We start from the raw sequence: 27,513 nt of genomic DNA on the forward strand, positions 1-27,513 counted from the left end.
TTGTGCATTTATAAAAAAACCTACCAAAATGCACATTCCACTAGGATTCATTATACATTGCAGGGCTCGACCTTAGCGGTAGCCGGGATGATTTAGCTACCAATTTCTCACTCGGGCTACCAGATGTCTAAACCTGGTAGTCCGCTGGGCTACTAGATTTTTTTTGCACATCCAGTTACTCTGCAATCAACAAGATGCTTAACACCTAAAAAAACCCAACCTAAAACAACGCTTAAATAAAAATAAATTATTTTGTTCTTCTCTTCTTATTTAAAAGTTTATTAAAACTATGGGCTACCAATTTTACTGAGGGCTACCAGATTTCATAACCTGGAAGCCGGATGGGCTACCACTGAAAAAAGGTAAGCTCAAGGCCTGCGTTGGTTTGTAACAATACTGTGTCATTTTGTTCACTGTAAATTGCTCTGTAAATCATTAAATTTAATAAATTTTGTAGGTGGTAACTCTGTAAAAGGGCCATAACTCTGTTAAAAATAAGTAAATTGTAATGAACGTCAACCTTGATCTGTAACAGTACATGATAAAGCTATGCACAAAATTTCAGCTGATAATCTTAAGGCATTGAAAAAACAAGTCCGAAAAACAAACTTTTTGAATGTCCTACATGTAAGTTCAAGGGGCATAACTCTTTAAAAAATAGATAAATTGCCATGAAAGTCAATCTGTTGCAGTACGTGATAAAGCCATAGACAAAACGTTCAACTCAATATCTTGAGGAATTGTTGAAAAAAAAAAAAGAGAGAAAAAATGTCACGATTTGTTTTTTCATCTCTCTTGAGTTCAAGGGTGATAACTCTGTTAAAACCAGATGCTATACTTCACCTTCGTTTGAAGTTGGGCAATTTAACATGGGTTTCAATGGCAGATGACATCTGTGTAGTAAGACCTAAATTCAAGGGCCATAACTCTATCAAAACTGGATGCTATACTTTACCTGGAGGTTCTCGAGTCTCTGTTGAAGTCGTGCGTGCTCCTTGACCAGCTTCTGGTGGTGACTGCGCTCCAAGTCAAACTCCTTCAGTATCACCTTGTTAGCAGCCTCCAGTTTCTCCTTGAGGATTGCTGGGTAGTCAAACAACAGAATAGTGTTACCCAATGTCACTATTACACTATGCACATTATTAATAACCTTAAGACATAAAAACTTAACTTAAAATTCAGTGGCCAGCAGGGCAGAAAACATTTTTGTATAGTCTAATTTCAAGGGCCATAACTCTGTCCAAATCGTCAGGTAAAAAGTTTGTTTTGTTTAACAACACAACTGGAGCACATTGATTAATTAATCATCGGCAATTGGATGTCAAATATCTGGTAATTGTGACATTTAGTCTTAGAGACGAAGGAAGGAAGGAAATGTTTTATTTAACGACGCACTCAACATATTTTATTTACGGTTATATGGCGTCGGACATATGGTTAAGGACCATGCGGATATTGAGAGAGGAAACTTGTTGTCGCCACTTCATGGGCTACTCATTTTCGATTAGCAGCAAGGGATCTTTTATATGCACCATCCCACAGACAGGATAGCATATACCACAGCCTTTGTTACACCAGTTGTGGAGCACTGGCTGGAATGAGAAATAGCCCAATGGGCGCACCGACGGGGCGTATTAATCAAAGTCCTGGACTTGAACTTTAGAATTTGTTACCTACGGCAATTCTGAAAGGTTTTTGCCACAGGCAAAATGCTCACTGATGGCATTTTTGAGCCTGTCTACGGCAATTTTAAATTGATAAAAAAAATTCAACAAATATAAAAACCAAAAGTAGTCCCGTCAACTGACGGCAATAATTTTTGTTGATCGGGACTACTTTTGGTTTTTATATTTGCCGATGATTAATTAATCAATGTGCTCTAGTGGTGTTGTTAAATAAATCAAATCATAGCCCCTGACCAACAGCAATTAATAAATTCATAATGGATCTACGGCAATTACCGTAGTTCTAGGAATGAAGTCACTGTTACTTAATGCACATTATTGATAACTTTACACTTAAAACTTAACTTAAAATTCACAGTGGCCTAAAGCAGGGCAAAAAATTATTTTTGCATGGTCTAATTTCAAGGGCCATAACTCTGTCAAAAAGGGCAAACCATCATGTAAAAAAAGTCGATCCTAGACCAACATGCATCAAGGGAGCCCTTTACCACTGGGCTAAAGTTTGATTTATTTAACAGCACCACTAGAGCACATTGATTAATTAATCATCAGCTATTCGATGTCAAATATTTGGTAATTGTGACATATAGTCATAGAGAGGAAGCCCGCTACATTTTTCCATTAATAGAAAGGGATCTTTTATATGCACCACCCCACAGTCAAGACAGGACATACCATGCCCTTTGATATACCAGTCATTGTGCACTGGCTGGAGCAAGATATAGCCCAAGAGGCCAACTGACGGGGATCAATCCTAGACCAATACATTATTTTCGCTTCCTATTTATTGCACTCGTTTATTTTGCGAAAGAACATACCACTCGACAGCTTCCCAGAGACCGACATGCTCGAAACCTTCATGGTATATGAGCATGCTAAAGTATAACGCACGCACTTGACAGCTACGCGGTCTCGTGGTATATATTCTTGCGCAAAATAAACTTGTGCAATAAATAGGTAGCGAAAACAACATATGTGAAGTTATGACCTACTATGTACATGTATGTGGAATATATCGACTGACCTTTGGCATTTTCTTCTTGTTCTCTTTCACTCTGCGTAAAGATTCATCCAGTTCTGTCTGTAGTCTTCGTTTCTCCTCTTGGAACACGAGAACAAGCTGAAAACAACAACAACAATAAATCATTTTGAGTACATAACCAGGGCTTCTAAAATTTTTGGATGATCAGTAATTTAAAAAATGTACTAGCCACGATAAAAAATTCACTAGCCCTACTTTACTTTAAGTTAATAAAATTTTACTAAATAATAGTAATAATCAGATATGTCAGAGGGTATAGTGGTCTTACACCCATCCATTGAGTCGTTTAAGCTTGCTCTGGGTGGGAGCCGGTACCGGGCTGTGAACCCAGTACCTACCAGTCTTATATCCGATGGCTTAACCACAAGACCACCAAGGCTGGTGACCAAGAGAATTCATGATTAAATGACTGACTGATTACATTAATAAAATAAGCCCAGGACTCGTACCTCTTCGTTTTCTTTCTCTAGCTGTACTTTCTCCGTAAGAATGTCTTTTTTCTCTTCAGCCTCTCTCTGGAGTTCTTCCTTCAGCCTGCGAATCTCCTCTTCGAGTTCTTGAATCCGATTGGACGAGACTTTCTTCTCGGTACCGGTCGTTTTGAGACGTTGAATTTCGGTTTTCAGTTCGCTGACATTGTGTTCCTGTTCTTTCATAAATACCACAGTCTTCGCCTGAAACAGAAATATTAAGTTTGTAAGTTTATAAAAGTTCACTTTTTTATAAAGTAAAGTTAAAACCACACAAAAAAAATGTCAGTATAAGAAATCTTAAGGAGATAAAATCCAGAAATGCATTAAACATACACATGTACATGTAGAGATATTGATATTCCAAAGAAGAAAATTAAATTGATTATTTAATGTTAGTTATTGAAAAGGCTCTATTAGTTTGAAACATGTTAGTTATAGCAAACTCAATATGCCTTCATATAATACTACAAATATCATAAAGGGTAAATTTGTCATGTACGGTTGTACATGTATGCAGGAAAATGCATGTAATACGCAACTTGTGGTAAATAAAAATACAAACAACCTAGACAGACAGACAGACAGACAGACAGAGAATAATGAGAGAGAGAGAGAGAGAGAGAGAGAGAGAGAGAGAGAGAGAGAGAGAGAGAGAGAGAGAGAGAGAGAGAGAGAGAGAGAGACAGAGACAGAAAGATGAGAGAGAGAGAGAGAGAGAGAGAGAGAGAGAGAGAGAGAGAGAGAGAGAGAGAGAGAGAGAGAGAGAGAGAGAGAGAGAGAGAGAGAGAGAGAGACACACACACACACACACACACACACACACTTACAGAAAACAAGAAATGTTTTATTTAATGTTGCACTCAACAGGTTTTTAAATTAATTTTACGTTTATTTGGCTTTGTACAGACAGGTGTGAAATAGAATTATAGCTTCAATGATTTGTTAGATTAAAACAAACCAAAGAGAAAAGTACGACGTTTTAAGAGTGGATTCTCATTCTTACAAGACAGAAAAACCTCAACCCAAAATATTTGGTAAGAAAGATTAATTTACCTTTACGTCCAACTTCTGTTGCAATTCGATGATCTTGTTCTCCAAACCCTTGTTGACATTTTTAATGTGTTCTACCGACTTAGCCTCCACCTGTAGAGCAACAACAAGCAATAAATAATTAATTTTAACAAGAATTCCGAAGAAGTAAATGTCTTGCATTCAATAAACTTATATTCGATGTTGCTAACAGCTGTATCCATATTTTATTTCAACTTCTTTTCATGCTTATATTCAATTACGGTTGAAGCATGCTATCCTGGGCATGCACCTTAGCTATTTGGGCTGTCTGTCCAGGACAGTGGGTTAGTTCTTAGTTGGTTAGTGAGAGAGAAGAGGGTGTAGTGGCCTTACACCTACCCACTGAGCCCTTAAGAACTCGCTCTGGGTTGGAGCCAGTACCGGGCTGCGAACCCTGTACCTACCAGCCTGTAGTCCAATGGCTTAAACACTGTGCCACCGAGGCCGGTGTTGTATCCATAGATGTTCATTTCAAATCATGTAAAAAAAAAAATTTAAAATCACCTCCCAAATCAGATTAAAAAAAAAGGATTCAATTTTAATTTTAATTAATTAACTTTTAAAAAATGTTTTCACGTGCATTGTAATTGAACATTCAAAGGTGCAACTATAAGCCAACTTATAGTTTGTGAGAAATGAAGACAAATGTGATGTATTTTCTAAATCTTTAAATCCTTGAAGCATTAACGTGTTATGTAACCATGCAGTTTGAAATATTAGCATTGACTTTGACATATGAAACTTACTTTCAAGGACCCATATTCACAAAACATTGTAAGCCTAGTTTTACACGTAAACGTAAATCTACAACCGAAGAACTATTCATGAAACAACGAAAACGTAAGTTATGTGTAAAGTTGGACGTAAATATAAGAGTGCCTCCAGTTACAACTAACGCTGCACGTAAGTCGTGTTCATATAATAAATCAAGCGCGATCGCCGTTATTTACTATTATTTACGAAAACTGGCAGCATTTCCAATAATTGAAGCAGTTTGCGATCGCGAACGCCCACGGATTTAACATATTTTTGTTGGTGATCGAACGGATGTTTTCGACTCGGCCAATTTCTCCTGAGTTATCTTTTCCTTTTTAAGAAATATCCTCAAGTTCGTACCAAAACGCGGATCCTCACCAATACCAAAATGTCATGGTTCGCCGTTCGTGATGTTATTGTTAGCAGACGACAAACAAAATTGAGTTTTGCGCATTTGTTATTTACCCGGTAACCATCGTTTCTAATGGGTTTTTTTTTATTTCTCCGGTGAAAGTGTTAAATCGTAGATTTACGTCCAACTAAGTTAAGTTTACATTTACGACTGTCTTTGAGAATAAGGTGCTTCTTGCACGTAAACGTAAATCTACAGCAGACGTAAGTGCTAGTGGTAGACGTAAATTTACACCTTTTTGTGAATATGGGTCAAGATCTTTAATTCATCGAAGCATTAATGGGAAATGTAACCATACAGGGTTTAAAATATTAGAATTAATGGCATTCAATGAACATACAGCACTGGGCTTCGTTTCATGAAGTGATCGTAGCGCTAAGATCACCTTAAGTGCACACCATTTAAAGCAGCTTCTTAATTATGCAATTAGTTGCACTGATTTTTCACATGTGATCAACACCTAAATCGGAACATCTTCAGTCTTATACATTCCGATTTGTGTAGGGCCGAGAAATCGCATGCGACAAGTTGGTGCGACTAATCGCATAATGGTAAGGCTGTTTACGGTGATCTTAGCACAAAGGTAGTTACACACTTAACACTAAGATTGATTCCTGGAATGAGACCAGGGCCCCGTTCCACGAAGCGATCTTAGCCCTAAGATTACCTTAAGCGCATAGCTACCCTATGTACTTAAGTTGATCTTAGGGCTGAGATAGCTTCGTGGAACGGGCTCCAGGTCTTAAACAAAAGGATCTGTGTTTTTGATGTGACATAAGAAACATACCTTCAGGATCTTCAGTTCTCTCCTTGCCTTCCTTCGTCTGACGTGACTCTGCAGGAGAATGATTCCCCGCAACACCCGCTTGAATGTCTTACGCGCCAGGTACGCACGAACCTGTTTCTGGATCATTACCGCACTGCGCTGTCGCATCAAGCCCACATACTTGCTGCGAGCAAACATCCCTCGTATGTGTGCCTGCAACATCAAGCATATTCATTTAAGGGGCCGTTCAACATCAAGCATATTCATTTAAGGGGCCGTTCAACAAATTAATTAACACTCTATAGGGTATCATCCGTTAAAGGCATACTGTCACGGATTTAAGGACCTTATTTCTCTAAAAATGGATAATAAATAAAAATTACATTCATTGTTGGAAACCAAATCTAGCTATCGCATCACCTTAACTGAACCATGATGGAGTGAAATCCATGTCAACCTTCTCGGCAATTTTAGTTTTTGAATTATGGACCATTGCCATAATTCAATTATTTTTGCAAAATATCATTAATAAATGGAGTATGGTGGTTATGAAGATGGTCGAATAAAGTATATTTAGGAACAAATCAAATTATTTTTGTTCAGGTAATACTTTGTTAGGCCATTGAATAGGTCAGTGGTCTGTGACAATATACCTTTAAGTTATAAAATGTTGGAAGGGAGGGGCGACAGTTACATTTTTTTCTTGTTTTTTTCATTAAGTAAAATGCAGCAAGTAATTGCTATTTTAGGAGCCATTCAACAATTACATAACACTTTGGGGTGAGGTATCATCAGTTGCATTATGAAATGTTGGAATGAAGAGGACACAAGTGTTAATTACATAACATTTTATGATGTTTTTCATTACATGTAAGTAAAATGCAGGAAGTAATTGCTATTTTAAGGGCTGTTCAACAATTACATAACACTTTGGGGGGTATCATTGGTTAAGTTATAAATTGTTGGAAGGGAAGGGTGACAAAAACAATTTTAAAAAAACTTCATGAAGTAAAACGCAGCCAAGTCCTTGCTATTTTCTATCCAGATGATTTTCTATCAAGTATTTATTACAAAATGTTTTTTTTTTTAAAGTATGTTTTGTTTAACAACACCACTAGAGCAATTTGATTTATTAATCATCGACTACTGGATGTCAAACATTTACTAATTTTGACATATAGTCTTAGAGAGGAAACCCGCTACATGCTACTGGATGTCAAACATTTACTAATTTTGACATATAGTCTTTGAGAGGAAACCCGCTACATGTTTTTCCATTAGTAGCAAGGGACCTTTTATATGCACCACCACACAGACAGAATAGCACATATCAAATAATTGTTTTTAATAAATAGTCCAGCTTCCTTCACAACGTAACAACAAAGTATTTAATTTCCGTATGAATATAAACAATGCCGTCAAATATTTGACGTCATTGAATATAAATATCAACACAGACGAGTGGTCTCCCTTGACCTATGAGCTATGTAAATAACCTACACAGTAAACTGTACTTATATTAAAAAGTTATTTTGCAATGGCTGCAATAACTGCCATTATATGCACCACCAGACAGACAGGATAGTACATATCATGACCTTTGATATACCAGTTGCGGTGCACTGGCTGGAACTAAGTTTGGTTTGTTTAACGACACCACTAGAACACACTGATTTATTAATTATCGGCTATTGGATGTCAAACATATGGTCATTTTGACACAGTCATCGAGATGAAACCCGCTATATTTTTCCATTAGTAGCAAGGGATCTTTTATATGCACCACCCCACAGACAGGATAGCACATACCACAACCTTTGATATATCAGTCGTGGTGCACTGGCTAGAGTGAGAAATAGCACAATAGGCCCACCGACGGGGATCGATCCTAGACTGACCTCGCTTCAAACGAGCGGTTTACCACTGGGCTACGTCCTGCCTTTGGCTGGAACGAGTACCAAACAGTCCCTTACCTGGAGTAGAGTGATGGAGAATCGCAATTTGCGGTAACTCTGTCGTTCCTTGTAACCTCGCCACTGTGACTGTATTCTCGTGGCCGCCTTAGACTGTCGCAGGAACAAGGCTTGTCTGAAGAACGAAAGAAAGAAGACACAAATTACAAAAAACTTCCATGCAGGGGTGGGGGAAAAGCCCTTTTTTCCCCGGTCTGGGACCGATTCTCGATCTCTGAGACCGAAATTATTTTTAAAAAAAACGTGCATTTGCCGGTCCCACTTTTGTCATTCTTGTCGGTCCAAAGCACCTGTCCATTTCTATTATTGGAACAAATTCCTATTCATCAAGTGGACCGACCTGCCCAGACATCGGTATCTCGTGCAAGATTTAAAATAATAAATAAATAGTGGTCAATATGGAAGTTTCATGGAAGAAAATCCTAGTTTAATATTCACAAGCTTCATAAAAGCTGGAATTGCCGTATGTAAATTAGAACACAATTTCTTGTTGGAAAACTTTAGTAAGGTTTCCCATGAAATCTGGAACTGCCATATTTTAGAAGTAAAAGGTTTGCTATATAACAGATATGTTTATGTTCTTACTTATAAACCCCCCCCACCCCAAAACCCCCCCAACTAAATCAGAATGTCTGTGTTTTTAACATTTTTGTGTCTGTGCTTGGATGACGTCATAAGTCCATGATGGACTGAGCTTTATGACGTCATAAAGCAGTTACTTGATTTACATTGTTATATGCATATTTCTTTATAGCTCATAAAGAGAGTGAATGTATGAATCAAAAGTTTTTAAAATTTTATTACATACCTATTCAATCTTACTATAGTAATAAAGACGTTTTGAAACCATGTGATAAATTTATTTTGCATTGTACATGTGTGATCTGGACCGGAACTTTTAAATGGGGAATTCCCTTTTTCTTTTCACTGCAGTTAGCGCCTTTTATTTACCGACGTCATATATGATTTACAAATTATGTCACATCGCATTTGAAACATTACACAAGGCTGCTCCAAAGAAAACATATTGTCCCTTGAACTGGAACTGCCTTATGTACACCTCACAATGGTGATAGATTGTATACTAAACTCGCTATCATTTCGTATCATGTTTATGTCCCTTGTGAAATAATTTTCATTGTCACTCACTAAAGCTCGTGATAACTGTAAATTATTTCACTCGGGACATAAACATGATACGAAATGAAAACTCGTTTAATATCCTATAATTACTCAATAGAGACGTGAAATACCTTCTAGCGAGCAGACCGCGTCCGAATCTCTGTACGAGCAGGACGGACGTGCGGATCTTGCGGTACTTGCGTCGACACAGCCAGCCGCGGATGTGTTTCTGGATCATGACGCCACACGCTCTCAGCTTCTCGCTGCGCAGCTTCTCTAGGTACGCAACCTGGCCAGCACGGAAAAATATCTTCGTTTTACCAAACCGGTATTTGTCTGGGTCCTGAAAGAAAAAAAAAAAAAAAAAAAATTAAATACGAAAACTTAACAATTTTTTTTTAATCGTTTTACCAAACCGGTATTTGTTTGGGTCATAAAAGAAAAAATATGTCGAATTTTAAATATGAAAACTTAACAAAAAGATGAAAAAACATGACCAGCATGGAAAAATATCATCGTTTTACCAAACCGGTATTTGTCTGGGTCCTGAAGAAAAAAAAGAAGAAAAATGTTAAATAAGAAAAGTTAACAAAAATATGAAAAAACATGACCAGCCTGGAAAAATATCTTTTTTACCAAACCGGTACTTTTTTGGGTCCTGAAAGAAAAAATATGTACAATTTTAAATATGAAAACTTAACAAAAAATTAAAAATCATGACCAGCCTAGAAAAATATCTTTGTTTTACCAAATTGGTACTTGTCAGAACAAATTGTAAAATTTTAAATATGAAAACTTAATAAAAAGATGAAAAAACATGACCAGACCAGAAAAATATCATCGTTTACCAAAATCGTACTTGTCTGGGTGCTAAAAGAATTTTTGATTTTTTTTTTAAAAATACAAAAACTTCACAAAAATATAAAAATAACATGACCAGACCAGAAAAATATCTTTGTTTTACCAAACCGGTACTTGTCTGGGTCATGAAAAAAATTTCTTTAAATTTAAAATACAAAAACTTAATAAAAGATGAAAAAACAGGACCAGCCCGAAAAAATCGGTATTTGTTATGGTCCTGAAAGAAAAGAAGAAGTGAAAACTACAAATATAAAGATGTTAATTGTTATTAACTGTTAATAAATTAACAATAGAGGAAAAACCCACACCAGCCTGAAAAAATATCTTTGTTTTATCAAACTGGTACAAAAAAGTAAAAAAACCAAAGAACCTTATAAATATTTATTTACAGAAGTCCAGGAATAATAGGTGATTGTGGATTTTCCATACAATTTGTATGGATGGATGGATGGATGGGACAATGTATGGATGGATGGAACAATGTATAAATGTATGAATGGATGGAACAATGGATGGATGCAATAATGTATAGATGGATAGGTGGGATGGATGGGATGGTTGGATGGACAGACTGATGGACAATGAACAAAACGGATATATAAAACTAGTGAGATGACAATAGTTTCATTAAGCCCCGGTCACACTGTCAAGGACCAGGACGCCGGGTTAGCCACGGATGCCATCAGGCATCATTCGTGACAATCCATTGTGGTCCGTACTAAACTGTACCGATCCTTAGCGATCTGCAGCGACCTGTAGTGCTCCCCAATGTCAACTAACCCCTAGCCTTAATAATCCTTGGTTTATCCGGGGTCATCCGTGAGGTTTTCATCCGTCGTGGATCCGGCTAGACAATCCTTGACATTGTGACTGGGGCTTTTAAGTAAACCACACAATTTGAAGACACATGTATAAAACTGCTTACCACAATGAGCTTGGGTAGGATGTTTTCACACGTTTTCAGCATGTTCGACTTGTTGATGTCCTTAGATTTAGCAAGAACTCTGTACCGGCGGAAAAACTCGGAATAGGTCCATCTGCAATCATCATCAATAATGAATACTAGCTAAACATAAAAACTTTAAATAACTGCCATACTTGGCCTAAAATAATTAGGAGGCAGTGACAGAACTCCGCTCCCCCCAACCCCCTCCCCCAGTTGTAGAGAGCATGAATCATAATTCATATTGTTATCCACATGGTCTACAATAAACGGTTAAATAAATATTGTATTTTCCTACTCTCTTTTTATAGCATGGGCTATAATAATACATTAATAACTGTTATAGCACACTTCTGACGTAACTGTAGCAGCTACAAGCTATAATACTGACATCATTCGACGTCACTGTAATTGACATCGCTGAATATTATTCACCTCAATTGTGAAGTGATTACAATCATATTTAATGAGTGTTATAAATCACAGTTTGTGTATAATAAATAAATTATAACATACACAGGATGCCATACGAAATTTATAAAACTTGTTTGAATAGTTTTATACCTCCCTCCCTCTCTTGCGCTCTCTCTCTCTCTCTCTCTCTCTCTCTCTCTCTCTCTCTCTCTCTCTCTCTCTCTCTCTCTCTCTCTCTCTCTCTCTTTTTCTCTCTTGGAATTCAACAATTCTTAAACTTGTTTCATAAATTCCGTATGTAACTCCCGCTCATGCAATACTCTCTGTATCTCACCGGCCTCGGTGGCGTCGTGGTTAGGCCATCGTTCTACAGGCTGGTAGGTACTGGGTTCGGATCGCAGTTGAGGCATGGGATTTTTAATCCAGATACCGACTCCAAACCCTGAGTGAGTGCTCCGCAAGGCCAAATGGGTAGGTGTAAACCACTTGCACCGACCAGTGATCCATAACTGGTTCAACAAAGGCCATGGTTTGTGCTATCCTGCCTGTGGGAAGCGCAAATAAAAGATCCCTTGCTGCCTGTTGTAAAAGAGTAGCCTATGTGGCGACAGCGGGTTTCCTCTAAAAACAGTTTCAGAATGACCATATGTTTGATGTCCAATAGCCAATGATAAGATAAAAAATCAATGTGCTCTAGTGGCGTCGTTAAATAAAACAAACTTTACTTTTTACTCTGTATCTCATACACCTAACAGTAAAGAGTACTGTGAGTCAGACTGTACCTGGAGGGATAGCCGGCTGCACTGATTCGAATCGTCTCCAAAACACCACAGGCTCGCAGTTGTTCCACAGCTCGCTTAGGATCAAAACTGAAAACAAAACAAAACATTAATAAAAGCAGTGAGTCGTACAGAATGACATGTCAGACACACAAATATGCAAAAACATCTTAACCCAACTATAATACACTGAATGATGAAAACTTGGATGATTTTATGAGAAATAGGTACATATTAAAATTAATTTTGATCAGTGATGAACAGTCATGAAAATTATATATAGTGCAATGTCGATGCTCCCCAAATTGTTTTTTAAAACCAATACATGTATATATTGGGTGGCCGTCAGAAACACGATAACCCTGCTGAATATGGAATCGTATAAAAAAAAAAGTCTGGAAACTGAAACTTGGGATATTTGATACCCACTACTACATAAATATTTGCCACCTTCAGTGAAAATGTTTAAGCCCATATGTCAAATATTGTTAAAATAGCAACAGATTCAAAATTGTACGAAAACAAATGTGACACTCATTGCACTTATTGACCTCCTATCTGGCGTCACATTTCTTTTATTTACAATTTTAAATTATTGCTATTTTAACAATATTTCACCTATAATCCTAATTTTTTTAGTGAATGTGGCAAATATCCAGATAGTAATGGGTATAAAATATCAGTTACAATCCCCATACTTTTTTAATAATTCCATATTTAGTAGTTATCTTATTCTCTCGCTCTTTTATGTTTTGTCTGGGGGGGGGAGGCGGCCAGTCGATATATCATATTATTTTCTTCTTTTTTTTTGGGGGGGGGGGGGGGGGCAACTCGATATATCAGGGTTTACTCGATATATCACAATATTAATTATCAGGTTTGCAAAGGCTGGTAACATACTTGAAAGCCTCTTTGTCGTCGTTTGGCTTGATACATCTGATGTAGTGAGGTGCAGTCGCATTCAACGTCTGCATCAGTTTCATCAGGGAATCACGGAACTGAAAAACAAGCCAGTGTTTGTAGAAAAAAAAGAATCATATAAAAAAAAAAAACAGAACTGAAAAACAAGCCAGTATTTGTAGAAAAGAGAATCATATAAAAACCCGACAAAATTGAAAAATAAGCCAGTGTTTATAGAAAAAAAAGAATAATAGAAAAAACCAGAACTGAAAAACAAGTCACTGTTTGTAGAAAAGAAAGAATCATATAAAACCCCCATAAAACTGAAAAAACAAGACACTGTAGAAAAAGAGAGAATAAAAAACCCCACAGAATTGAAAACAAGCCAGTGTTTGAAGAAAACAAATTTAAACATTTTGTAAAAAAACACAAAAAAAACCCAAACATTTTGTTTTGAAAAACAAAACTAAACAGATTACAATTTGCATGAAAATCACTAAACAAGTAAATATTAAAAAAAAAAAAACACACAACAAAAACCAACAATTCACAGTCATTTTGACGGGTTTCAGTTTTCTCTTCATCGACATTTTAAGGATTTCCCCCATATCCTCAGTTTTTCCCTAATGGTAGCCCCACTCCCATGGCTAGTGATATTCAATGTTGGGCTAGTAAATAACTAATATTACCATGCCCAATGGCTAGTGAAAACAAGTTGTCAAATGCTGCATTTTAGTCTATTTTTTTAAAATATGAATATCCTGTAACTCACTCCCCCCCCCCCCCCCCCCCCAACCTTAGTGTTTTAATCTCCATCTCCCTCTTTAGGTGACATCCAATTATTATTATTAAATAGTAATACTGTATTTACTTAAAGTAAAGTAGGGCTAGTGAATTTTTAATCGTGGCTAGTAAATTTCTTAAATGACTGATCCCATGGCTAGTGGATTTGATAGAAATTCTAGAAGCCCTGGATACCTATGAACCAATTGTCTTCTTGTGCTGTTTACTGCCCTGTTTCGGCTGCACTTTTGATATACTAGTCACAATGGGTCAACCCAGGAGATTCGATCCAGAAACCCATGCACCTCAGTCCAGTGCTCTACCGACTTAGCTAGATTCCACATTTTTCCCTAATTGAAGTGAGTATAAATAAATACCTGTGAATCGACTGTCGTTTTGTGCTGCTTACTGCCCTGTTTTGGCTGCATCTTTGATATATCAGTCACAATAGATCCGCCGAGAAGATTCGATCTTATAACCCATGCAACTCAGTCCAGTGCTCTACTGACTTAGCTAGATTCCACCTTTTTCCCTAACTGAAGTGAGTATAAGGAAATACCTGTGAATCGACTGTCGTTTTGTGCTGCTTACTGCCCTGTTTCGGCTGCACCTTTGATATACCAGTCACAATGGATCCCCCATGAAAGTGATCTTAAAACCCATGCAACTCAGTCCAGTGCTCTACCGACTTAGCTAGATTCCACCTTTTTCCCTAATTGAAGTGAGTATAAATAAATACCTGTGAATCGACTGTCGTTTTGTGCTGCTTACTGCCCTGTTTCGGCTGCACCTTTGATATACCAGTCACAATGGATCCAACCTGGAGATTTGATCTTAAAACCCATGCAACTCAGTCCAGTGCTCTACTGACTTAGCTAGATTCCACCTTTTTCCCTAATTGAAGTGAGTATAAATAAATACCTGTGAAACGGCTGTCGTTTTGTGCTGCTTACTGCCCTGTTTCGGCTGCACTTTTGATATACCAGTCACAATGGATCCAACCTGGAGATTTGATCTTAAAACCCATGCACCTCAGTCCAGTGCTCTACTGACTTAGCTAGATTCCACCTTTTTCCCTAATTGAAGTGAGTATAAATAAATACCTGTGAATCGACTGTCGTTTTGTGCTGCTTACTGCCCTGTTTCAGCTGCACCTTTGATATACCAGTCACAATGGATCCAACCTGGAGATTTGATCTTAAAACCCATGCACCTCAGTCCAGTGCTCTACTGACTTAGCTAGATTCCACCTTTTTCCCTAATTGAAGTGAGTATAAATAAATACCTGTGAATCGAATATACCAGTGAGTATAAATAAATACCTGTGAATCGACTGTCGTTTTGTGCTGCTTACTGCCCTGTTTCAGCTGCACCTTTGATATACCAGTCACAATGGATCCACCCAGGAGATTTGATCTTAAAACCCATGCAACTCAGTCCAGTGCTCTACCGACTTAGCTAGATTCCACCTTTTTCCCTAACTGAAGTAAGTATAAATAAATACCTGTGAATTGGCTGTCGTTTTGTGCTGCTTACTGCCCTGTTTCGGCTGCACCTTTGATATACCAGTCACAATGGATCCACCCAGGAGATTTGATCTTAAAACCCATGCAACTCAGTCCAGTGCTCTACCGACTTAGCTAGATTCCACCTTTTTCCCTAACTGAAGTAAGTATAAATAAATACCTGTGAATTGGCTGTCGTTTTGTGCTGCTTACTGCCCTGTTTCGGCTGCACCTTTGATATACCAGTCACAATGGATCCACCCAGGAGATTTGATCTTAAAACCCATGCAACTCAGTCCAGTGCTCTACCGACTTAGCTAGATTCCACCTTTTTCCCTAATTGAAGTAAGTATAAATAAATACCTGTGAATTGGTTGTCGTTTTGTGCTGCTTACTGCCCTGTTTCGGCTGCACCTTTGATATATCAGTCACAATGGATCCACCCAGGAGATTTGATCTTAAAACCCATGCAACTCAGTCCAGTGCTCTACCGACTTAGCTAGATTCCACATTTTTCCCTAATTGAAGTGAGTATAAATAAATACCTGTGAATCGACTGTCGTTTTGTGCTGCTTACTGCCCTGTTTTGGCTGCATCTTTGATATATCAGTCACAATAGATCCGCCGAGAAGATTCGATCTTATAACCCATGCAACTCAGTCCAGTGCTCTTCTGACTTAGCTAGATTCCACCTTTTTCCCTAATTGAAGTAAGTATAAATAAATACCTGTGAATTGGCTGTCGTTTTGTGCTGCTTACTGCCCTGTTTTGGCTGCACCTTTGATATACCAGTCACAATGGATCCAACCTGGAGATTTGATCTTAAAACCCATGCAACTCAGTCCAGTGCTCTTCTGACTTAGCTAGATTCCACCTTTTTCCCTAATTGAAGTGAGTATAAATAAATACCTGTGAATTGGCTGTCGTTTTGTGCTGCTTACTGCCCTGTTTTGGCTGCATCTTTGATATATCAGTCACAATAGATCCGCCGAGAAGATTCGATCTTATAACCCATGCAACTCAGTCCAGTGCTCTTCTGACTTAGCTAGATTCCACCTTTTTCCCTAATTGAAGTAAGTATAAATAAATACCTGTGAATTGGCTGTCGTTTTGTGCTGCTTACTGCCCTGTTTTGGCTGCACCTTTGATATATCAGTCACAATGGGTCCACCCAGGAGATTCGATCCAGAAACCCAAGCACCTCAGTCCCTAACTGAAGTGAGTATAAATAATTACCTGTGAACCAACTGTTTTCTTGTGCTGTTTACTGCCCTGCTTTGGCTGCGCCTTCACAGGTTGGACTGAAACAGAGCCCGCTCGGGCCATTTTTGGCTTCAACTCTGCAAACAGATCTCCGACAAACTCAAACTGAAAAAAAAAAAAATCAAACATCAGGGCTCGCAATTATCATTGGTACCAACAGCAACTGGCATAGTTGCAATGTGAACTGTTGTACATGTAGGTCAGGGACTTTATTGATGGCCATTTGTTAACATCTTTCTGCACAAGTTCATTTTGCGTAACACTATATATCACGAGACTGTGTATCGGTCGAGTAATACAACACTTTCCAAAATCTATGATCAATACTCCTTTCTTGGATTTACTTAACGTTAAGAATCATACTCTGTGGTAATCTTGGTCAATGTTTTAAATATGATGTGACGTAATTTGTAAATCATATATGATATCAGTAACAAAAAGATGCTAATTCCAAGTAAAAATAAAAAGGGAATTCCCCATTTAAAAGTTCCGGTCCAGATAAATTTATCACACAGTTTGAATATGTCTTTATCACTTTAATAAGACTGAATAGGTACATGTATGTAATAGAATTCTTTATCCGTGTACCTGACTAGCTTTGAGAATGTTGATCTGCTCTTCGAGGACTGTGTCTCGGTTCTTCTCCAGGAAACCGTCGGCCATGTATGTGACGCGGTCTGCAAAGTGGTTGATAATGAACGCCTTGTTCGACATGCGTGGTTTGTCAAAGTGTTTTGACGTCTTCAGGTGTTTGTCGTACAGCTTCTGACACCAGTTGCCGTCAGAACCTTTCGGCATCTAAATTCATAATAAAATAATGCTATTTTTAAACTGGATGAAGAAAAAGAATCAACACATTTTAAACAAAAAGTTGAAAGTAAGGTTTGATATGAATGGTTTGTCGAAGTGTTTCGATGGCTTCAGGTGTTTGTTGAATAACTTCTGACACCAGTTGCCGTCAGAACCTTTCGGGATCTAAAAAAAAATCATTATCAAATTGAACAATATTTTAAACCATTATGTCGGTGTTTCCCGAATGAATGCAGAACATGACAAAACATTACGAAGGGTACCGATACTACCGATAAATGTTTACTTCACCTATTTTTATCAAACATCTCCCCTTTCTCGTGGGAAAGAAGAAGTCACTTCTTCGACTTTTTATAATTCTAGATTAGGGCCTGACGTAACAATATTTATAAATATTTCTAACATTTTGTACACCAAACCGAACAAATGAAATCTTACCTTACATTCTTCATCCAAGAAGTCGAAAATTCCAAGTCTATTTTCTATCAAATCAATACATGGTTGGTTGTCATAGAAACCAACAAATGAAATCCTACCTTACATTCTTCATCTAGGAGGTCGAGAATTCCAAGTCTATTTTCTATTAAGTCTATACACGGCTGGTTGTCATAGAAATCTATAAACGACCATTCAATCTGTTCTTTCACATATTCCTCTTGTTCCAGTTTGAAAACGTGCTGCAAACAACACAGAGAACATCTTTTAAAACTCAACAAAAACAATTAAACCGTAAAATAATTTTCCAATTAATATTACTACACATGTATGTAATTTTGCTTTTGCTTTTTGTTTTTAATGCAAGAAGAAAATATGTGCTAAATACAGAATACTAAACGCTTATTGCACTTGTCAGTGGCGTAGGATGGTACACAATTTTTTACACTGTTATAAAGCAAATATAAAGCAAAATATCTGAAAAGTGGGGAGCACATGCCCCCTTGCCCCCCCTGCCCTGCTACCACCCACCCCAGCCCCCACCCCGCTTTTGCTCATCAGATACCAACACTGTTCACGAGTTTCATAAAAATAGTATTACAGGCAAGCTAGTGTAGTATTTTATTTATTACAAACCAACTGTAAACAAGCCGCAACGCAAAAGTAAGCAGATGTCGATACCTACTACACGTTATTTTTCTACGAATTGTGTCAGCGAGTGATCTACGTCACGCTCACGCCACGCCAATATTACACTAGTTAGATATTGAGTGATTGTTATGACATGAGCAATATCTTACACTGGTGTGTAATAATGTAATATATAACATCAATCTCAACACAGTGCCACAACTGCTACATAGAAAAAACAAATGAGTTTGATAAAACTGTAGATCTTTGTGTTGGTATTTTGCATTGTTTAGTAAATACATGTATACAGAACTTCACATACGTTGTTTTAGCTTCCTATTTATTGCACGAGTTTATTTTGCGCAAGAATATATACCAAGAGACTGCATAGCGATTGAGTGGTATCTTCTTTCGCAAAATAAACAAGCACTGGCATAGGAAGCGGGGGGTGGGGTGGGGGGTGGGGGTGGGGGCTGGGGTGGGTGGTAGCAGGGCAGGGGGGGCAAGGGGGCATGTGCTCCCCACTTTTCAGATATTTTGCTTTATATTTGCTTTATAACAGTGTAAAAAATTGTGTACCATCCTACGCCACTGACGAGTGCAATAAATAGGAAGTGAAAACAACATATGTGAAGTTCTGTATTTATTATATACCTTATTTTATGTTTTACAAAAACATTTTTTAATTTATATATGTTCTTTTGCAAAATAAACGAGTGCAATAAATAGGAAGCGAAAACCACGTATGTGAAGTTCTGTATTTATTACATACCTTCTTTTATGTTTTACAAAAACATTTTTAATTTAACGTCTTTTGTTATTTCTATGATCAAAACTCCTTTCATGGATTTACTTAACGATAAGAATCATGGTCTGCAACAGCCTTGTGTAATGTTTCAAATGCGATGTGACGTCATTTGTAAATCATATATGACGTCAGTAAATAAAATGCGTTAACTGCAGTAAAAGGGAAAAGGGAGTTCTCATTTAAAAGTTCCGGTCCATATCGCACATACATGTATGTGCGATACAAAATACATTTATTAGTTTCAAAATGTCTTTATCACTATAGTAAGATTGAACGGGTATGTAATAAAAGATGTTCAGTGATTATTGGACTATAAACCAAAGAAAGGAAGGAAATGTTTTATTTAACGATGCACTCAACACCTTTTATTTATGGTTACCGTATATGGTTAAGGACAACACAGATATTAAGGGAGGAAACCTGCTGTCGCCACTTCATGGGCTACTCTTTTCGATTAGCAGCAAAGTATCTTTTTATGCACCATCCCATACACAGGACAGCACATACCACAGCCGTTGATATACAAGTTGTGGTAAACTGGCTTGAGCGAGAAATGTTAAATGATGGTCGGACTATAAACCAAAGATCAAATAAAAAAAGACTAATAGACTCCCATCATATGTGGTCATGTGGCATAGAAAAAGTACATCTGAGGTGGTGGATATTTCGACCCGGGACGAGGCTTGCAGAAACCCAGGGTCGAAATTTCCACCACCGACAGTGTACTTTTTCTATCCCACATGACTGCATATGATGGAGTCTTTTTCTCCCATCCATTTGATAAATAAACCATTATTTTACACGAACAAAGATGGCTGAAAAAATAACTTCTTTATTTGACCGTTTTATCATAAATAATCTACACTATCATATTTGCCGCGTCTGTTTCATGTCTTAAATATAATTTAACACAACAAATTAACAAGATAGCTTTTATAAAGAAGGTTTTAATAACAAAATAACAATCTAAAACTCATGGGTGTATGGGGACTCTTTGATTTAGGGGGGCTGGAGGGGTTGATTTGCCTGAAATTTTACCCAGATAAAAACTGCCCGAATTTCCCCCACTGTTTTTCCCGAATTTGGGTAGGCAATTGCGCCCCCCCCCCCCCCCCCCCCCCCCCGGAATGGGTCTGTCTTGCATAGCTAGGAATGGGAGAAAGATTTATTCTGTATGGGCTGACATCATGGAATGGGTCTGTCTTGCATGGCTAGGGATGGGAGAAAGATTTATTCTGTATGGGCTGACATCATGGAATGGGTCTGTCTTGCATAGCTAGGGATGGGAGAAAGATTTATTCCACATGGGCTGACATCATGGAATGGGTCTGTCTTGCATGGCTAGGGATGGGAGAAAGATTTATTCTGCATGGGCTGACGTCATGGAATGGGTCTGTCTTGCATGGCTAGGGATGGGACAAAGATTTATTCTGTATGGGCTGACGTCATGGAATGGGTCTGTCTTGCATGGCTAGGGATGGGAGAAAGATTTATTCTGTATGGGCTGACGTCATGGAATGGGTCTGTCTTGCATGGCTAGGGATGGGAGACAGATTTATTCCACATGGGCTGACATCATGGAATGGGTCTGTCTTGCACAGCTAGGGATGGGAGACAGATTTATTCTGTATGGGCTGACGTCATGGAATGGGTCTGTCTTGCATGGCTAGGGATGGGAGACAGATTTATTCCACATGGGCTGACATCATGGAATGGGTCTGTCTTGCACAGCTAGGGATGGGAGAAAGATTTATTCTGTATGGGCTGACGTCATGGAATGGGTCTGTCTTGCACAGCTAGGGATGGGAGACAGATTTATTCTGTATGGGCTGACGTCATGGAATGGGTCTGTCTTGCATGGCTAGGGATGGGAGACAGATTTATTCTGCATGGGCTGACATCATGGAATGGGTCTGTCTTGCATGGCTAGGGATTGGAGAAAGATTTATTCTGTATGGGCTGACGTCATGGAATGGGTCTGTCTTGCATGGCTAGGGATGGGAGACAGATTTATTCAGCATGGGCTGACGTCATGGAATGGGTCTGTCTTGCATGGCTAGGGATGGGAGACAGATTTATTCTGTATGGGCTGACGTCATGGAATGGGTCTGTCTTGCATGGCTAGGGATGGGAGACAGATTTATTCTGTATGGGCTGACGTCATGGAATGGGTCTGTCTTGCATGGCTAGGGATGGGAGACAGATTTATTAGGCATGGGCTGACGTCATGGAATGGGTCTGTCTTGCATGGCTAGGGATGGGAGACAGATTTATTTGGCATGGGCTGACATCATGGAATGGGTCTGTCTTGCATGGCTAGGGATGGGAGAACGATTTATTCTGTATGGGCTGACGTCATGGAATGGGTCTGTCTTGCATAGCTAGGGATGGGAGAAAGATTTATTCTGTATGGGCTGACATCATGGAATGGGTCTGTCTTGCATGGCTAGGGATGGGAGACAGATTTATTCTATATGGGCTGACGTCATGGAATGGGTCTGTCTTGCATGGCTAGGGATGGGAGACAGATTTATTCAGTATGGGCTGACGTCATGGAATGGGTCTGTCTTGCATGGCTAGGGATGGGAGACAGATTTATTCTGTATGGGCTGACGTCATGGAATGGGTCTGTCTTGCATGGCTAGGGATGGGAGAAAGATTTATTCAGTATGGGCTGACATCATGGAATGGGTCTGTCTTGCATGGCTAGGGATGGGAGACAGATTTATTCTGTATGGGCTGACGTCATGGAATGGGTCTGTCTTGCATGGCTAGGGATGGGAGACAGATTTATTCTGTATGGGCTGACGTCATGGAATGGGTCTGTCTTGCATGGCTAGGGATTGGAGAAAGATTTATTCTGTATGGGCTGACGTCATGGAATGGGTCTGTCTTGCATGGCTAGGGATGGGAGACAGATTTATTCAGCATGGGCTGACGTCATGGAATGGGTCTGTCTTGCATGGCTAGGGATGGGAGACAGATTTATTCTGTATGGGCTGACGTCATGGAATGGGTCTGTCTTGCATGGCTAGGGATGGGAGACAGATTTATTCTGTATGGGCTGACGTCATGGAATGGGTCTGTCTTGCATGGCTAGGGATGGGAGACAGATTTATTCTATATGGGCTGACGTCATGGAATGGGTCTGTCTTGCATGGCTAGGGATGGGAGACAGATTTATTTGGCATGGGCTGACATCATGGAATGGGTCTGTCTTGCATGGCTAGGGATGGGAGACAGATTTATTCTGTATGGGCTGACGTCATGGAATGGGTCTGTCTTGCATAGCTAGGGATGGGAGACAGATTTATTCTGTATGGGCTGACATCATGGAATGGGTCTGTCTTGCATGGCTAGGGATGGGAGACAGATTTATTCTGTATGGGCTGACGTCATGGAATGGGTCTGTCTTGCATGGCTAGGGATGGGAGACAGATTTATTCAGTATGGGCTGACGTCATGGAATGGGTCTGTCTTGCATGGCTAGGGATGGGAGACAGATTTATTCTGTATGGGCTGACGTCATGGAATGGGTCTGTCTTGCATGGCTAGGGATGGGAGACAGATTTATTCTGCATGGGCTGACATCATGGAATGGGTCTGTCTTGCATGGCTAGGGATGGGAGAAAGATTTATTCTGTATGGGCTGACGTCATGGAATGGGTCTGTCTTGCATGGCTAGGGATGGGAGACAGATTTATTCAGCATGGGCTGACGTCATGGAATGGGTCTGTCTTGCATGGCTAGGGATGGGAGACAGATTTATTCTGTATGGGCTGACGTCATGGAATGGGTCTGTCTTGCATGGCTAGGGATGGGAGACAGATTTATTCTGTATGGGCTGACATCATGGAATGGGTCTGTCTTGCATGGCTAGGGATGGGAGACAGATTTATTCTATATGGGCTGACGTCATGGAATGGGTCTGTCTTGCATGGCTAGGGATGGGAGACAGATTTATTCAGTATGGGCTGACGTCATGGAATGGGTCTGTCTTGCATGGCTAGGGATGGGAGACAGATTTATTCTGTATGGGCTGACGTCATGGAATGGGTCTGTCTTGCATGGCTAGGGATGGGAGAAAGATTTATTCTGTATGGGCTGACATCATGGAATGGGTCTGTCTTGCATGGCTAGGGATGGGAGACAGATTTATTCAGTATGGGCTGACATCATGGAATGGGTCTGTCTTGCATGGCTAGGGATGGGAGACAGATTTATTCAGTATGGGCTGACGTCATGGAATGGGTCTGTCTTGCATGGCTAGGGATGGGAGACAGATTTATTCAGTATGGGCTGACATCATGGAATGGGTCTGTCTTGCATGGCTAGGGATGGGAGACAGATTTATTCAGTATGGGCTGACGTCATGGAATGGGTCTGTCTTGCATGGCTAGGGATGGGAGAAAGATTTATTCTGTATGGGCTGACATGGAATGGGTCTGTCTTGCATGGCTAGGGATGGGAGACAGATTTATTCTGTATGGGCTGACGTCACGGAATGGGTCTGTCTTGCATGGCTAGGGATGGGAGACAGATTTATTCTGTATGGGCTGACGTCATGGAATGGGTCTGTCTTGCATGGCTAGGGATGGGAGACAGATTTATTTGGCATGGGCTGACATCATGGAATGGGTCTGTCTTGCATGGCTAGGGATGGGAGAACGATTTATTCTGTATGGGCTGACGTCATGGAATGGGTCTGTCTTGCATAGCTAGGGATGGGAGAAAGATTTATTCTGTATGGGCTGACATCATGGAATGGGTCTGTCTTGCATGGCTAGGGATGGGAGACAGATTTATTCTGTATGGGCTGACGTCATGGAATGGGTCTGTCTTGCATGGCTAGGGATGGGAGACAGATTTATTCCACATGGGCTGACATCATGGAATGGGTCTGTCTTGCACAGCTAGGGATGGGAGAAAGATTTATTCTGTATGGGCTGACGTCATGGAATGGGTCTGTCTTGCACAGCTAGGGATGGGAGACAGATTTATTCTGTATGGGCTGACGTCATGGAATGGGTCTGTCTTGCATGGCTAGGGATGGGAGACAGATTTATTCTGTATGGGCTGACGTCATGGAATGGGTCTGTCTTGCATGGCTAGGGATGGGAGAAAGATTTATTCAGTATGGGCTGACATCATGGAATGGGTCTGTCTTGCATGGCTAGGGATGGGAGACAGATTTATTCAGTATGGGCTGACATCATGGAATGGGTCTGTCTTGCATGGCTAGGGATGGGAGACAGATTTATTCAGTATGGGCTGACGTCATGGAATGGGTCTGTCTTGCATGGCTAGGGATGGGAGACAGATTTATTCAGTATGGGCTGACGTCATGGAATGGGTCTGTCTTGCATGGCTAGGGATGGGAGACAGATTTATTCAGTATGGGCTGACGTCATGGAATGGGTCTGTCTTGCATGGCTAGGGATGGGAGACAGATTTATTCTGTATGGGCTGACGTCATGGAATGGGTCTGTCTTGCATGGCTAGGGATGGGAGAAAGATTTATTCTGTATGGGCTGACATGGAATGGGTCTGTCTTGCATGGCTAGGGATGGGAGACAGATTTATTCTGTATGGGCTGACATCATGGAATGGGTCTGTCTTGCATAGCTAGGGATGGGAGACAGATTTATTCTGTATGGGCTGACATCATGGAATGGGTCTGTCTTGCATGGCTAGGGATGGGAGACAGATTGATTCTGCATGGGCCGACATTATAGAATGGGTCTGTCTTGCATAGCTAGGTATAGGAGAAAATAAAATCAGAGAACTATACTGACCATGTTAAATATTTGTTGAAGTTTCTCATTGGCATAGTTGATACAAAACTGCTCAAAACTGTTCACTTCAAATGTTTCAAATCTGAAAGAAAATAAATGCAAACAATACATGACAAACAATGCATTTAAAAAAAAACAATTGCATAAAATAATTTTTAGCTATTACAAACAACGGGACGACCTGAAATATGTTGGATTTGCAAAAACTGACAACTTAAAAATAATTGTCTAAGTAATGTGTAAATCAATGGTAAAAAAGCTGTAACCAAAAATAGTTTGTACTAAAAGTTGGTTTTATTTAACTAGACATTGATTTATTAATCATGGATGGGTCTGACACATAGTCATGCACGAAACCCGGTACATTTTTTAATTATTAGCATGGGACATGCACAGATACCATGATTCTACCCATAGTAGGACCCCGATGAACATGTGCTGCTTTATCGCTTTGTAGACACGTGTTCACACAATCATGGGAATCGGGCAAAACTCGTCTGGAAATCAAATGAAATAAACATAATAAGGATGGGAGAAAGAAATGTTTTACTTAATGACGCACTCAGCACATTTTATTTACGGTTATATGGCATTGGACATATGGTTAAGGACCACATAGATATTGAGAGAGGAAGGAAAGAAATGTTTTACTTAACGACGCACTCAGCACATTTTATTTACGGTAGCATATGGTTAAGGACCACATAGATATTGAGAGAGGAATAAAAAATCAGACGCAAGCTTTTATACGGATATGGCATTGGACATGTTAAACATAGATTTGAGAGAGGAAGGAAAGAAATATTTTACTTAACGAACTCAGCACATTTTATTTACGGTTATATGGCATTGGACATATGGTTAAGGACCACATAGATATTGAGAGAGGAAGGAAATGTTTTACTTAACGACGCACTCAGCACATTTTATGTACGGTTATATGGCATTGGACATATGGTTAAGGACCACATAGATATTGAGAGAGGAAGGAAAGAAATGTTTTACTTAACGACGCACTCAGCACATTTTATGTACGGTTATATGGCATTGGACATATGGTTAAGGACCACATAGATATTGAGAGAGGAAGGAAATGTTTTACTTAACGACGCACTCAGCACATTTTATTATGGTTATATGGCATTGGACATATGGTTAAGGACCACATAGATATTGAGAGAGGAAGGAAATGTTTCATCTAATGACGAACTCAACACATTTTATTTATGGTTATATGGTGTCGGACATATGGTTAAGGACCACATAGATATTGAGAGAGGAAGGAAATGTTTCATCTAATGACGAACTCAACACATTTTATTTATGGTTATATGGTGTCGGACATATGGTTAAGAACTACACAGATATTATTGAGAGAGGAAGGAAAGAAATGTTTTACTTAACGACGCACTCAGCATATTTTATGTACGGTTATATGGCATTGGACATATGGTTAAGGACCACATAGATATTGAGAGAGGAAGGAAATGTTTTACTTAACGACGCACTCAGCACATTTTATGTACGGTTATATGGCATTGGACATATGGTTAAGGACCACATAGATATTGAGAGAGGAAGGAAATGTTTTACTTAACGACGCACTCAGCACATTTTATTTATGGTTATATGGCATTGGACATATGGTTAAGGACCACATAGATATTGAGAGAGGAAGGAAAGAAATGTTTTACTTAACGACGCACTCAGCACATTTTATGTACGGTTATATGGCATTGGACATATGGTTAAGGACCACATAGATATTGAGAGAGGAAGGAAATGTTTTACTTAACGACGCACTCAGCACATTTTATGTACATATGGCCTGGACATATGGTTAAGGACACATAGATATTGAGAGAGGAAGGAAATGTTTTATTTAATGACGCACTCAGCACATTTTATGTACGGTTATATGGCATGGACATATGGTTAAGGACCACATAGATATTGATCACTTAACGACGCACTCAGCACATTTTATGTACGGTTATATGGCATTGGACATATGGTTAGGACCACATAGATATTGAGAGAGGAAGGAAATGTTTTACTTAACGACTCAGCACATTTTATGTACGATGGCTTGGACATATGGTTAAGGACCACATAGATGAGAGAGGAAGGAAATGTTTCATCTAATGACAACACATTTTATTTATGGTTATATGGTGTCGGACATATGGTTAAGGACCAGTATTGAGAGAGGAAGGAAATGGTTCATCAAACACCTGGTTATATGGTAGAAGAACTGTGTGTTTTACTTAACGACGCACTCAGCACA

The 27,513-nt window shown here is 39.3% G+C and overlaps 1 protein-coding gene across 1 annotated transcript in view; it reads right to left on the minus strand.

Annotated features, from left to right (window-relative positions):
- The window catches only part of LOC121373473 (unconventional myosin-Vb-like), a 196,293-nt gene that overhangs the window by 97,152 nt on the left and 71,628 nt on the right, over positions 1-27,513 (minus strand). The window contains exons 13-26 of the mRNA XM_041500138.1: positions 25,227-25,308; positions 18,095-18,235; positions 17,337-17,546; positions 16,722-16,853; positions 13,198-13,295; positions 12,301-12,387; positions 11,087-11,198; positions 9,432-9,643; positions 8,179-8,293; positions 6,227-6,418; positions 4,254-4,343; positions 3,177-3,401; positions 2,710-2,805; positions 956-1,150 (exon numbers count right to left, since the gene is read on the minus strand). Of these exons, the coding sequence (XP_041356072.1) occupies positions 956-1,150; positions 2,710-2,805; positions 3,177-3,401; positions 4,254-4,343; positions 6,227-6,418; positions 8,179-8,293; positions 9,432-9,643; positions 11,087-11,198; positions 12,301-12,387; positions 13,198-13,295; positions 16,722-16,853; positions 17,337-17,546; positions 18,095-18,235; positions 25,227-25,308 (1,987 nt within the window). The remainder of the gene's footprint in view (positions 1-955; positions 1,151-2,709; positions 2,806-3,176; positions 3,402-4,253; positions 4,344-6,226; positions 6,419-8,178; positions 8,294-9,431; positions 9,644-11,086; positions 11,199-12,300; positions 12,388-13,197; positions 13,296-16,721; positions 16,854-17,336; positions 17,547-18,094; positions 18,236-25,226; positions 25,309-27,513) is intronic.

The sequence above is a fragment of the Gigantopelta aegis genome, chromosome 5 (genome assembly GCF_016097555.1).
Source record: "Gigantopelta aegis isolate Gae_Host chromosome 5, Gae_host_genome, whole genome shotgun sequence".
Classification (NCBI taxonomy): Eukaryota; Metazoa; Mollusca; class Gastropoda; order Neomphalida; family Peltospiridae; genus Gigantopelta; species Gigantopelta aegis.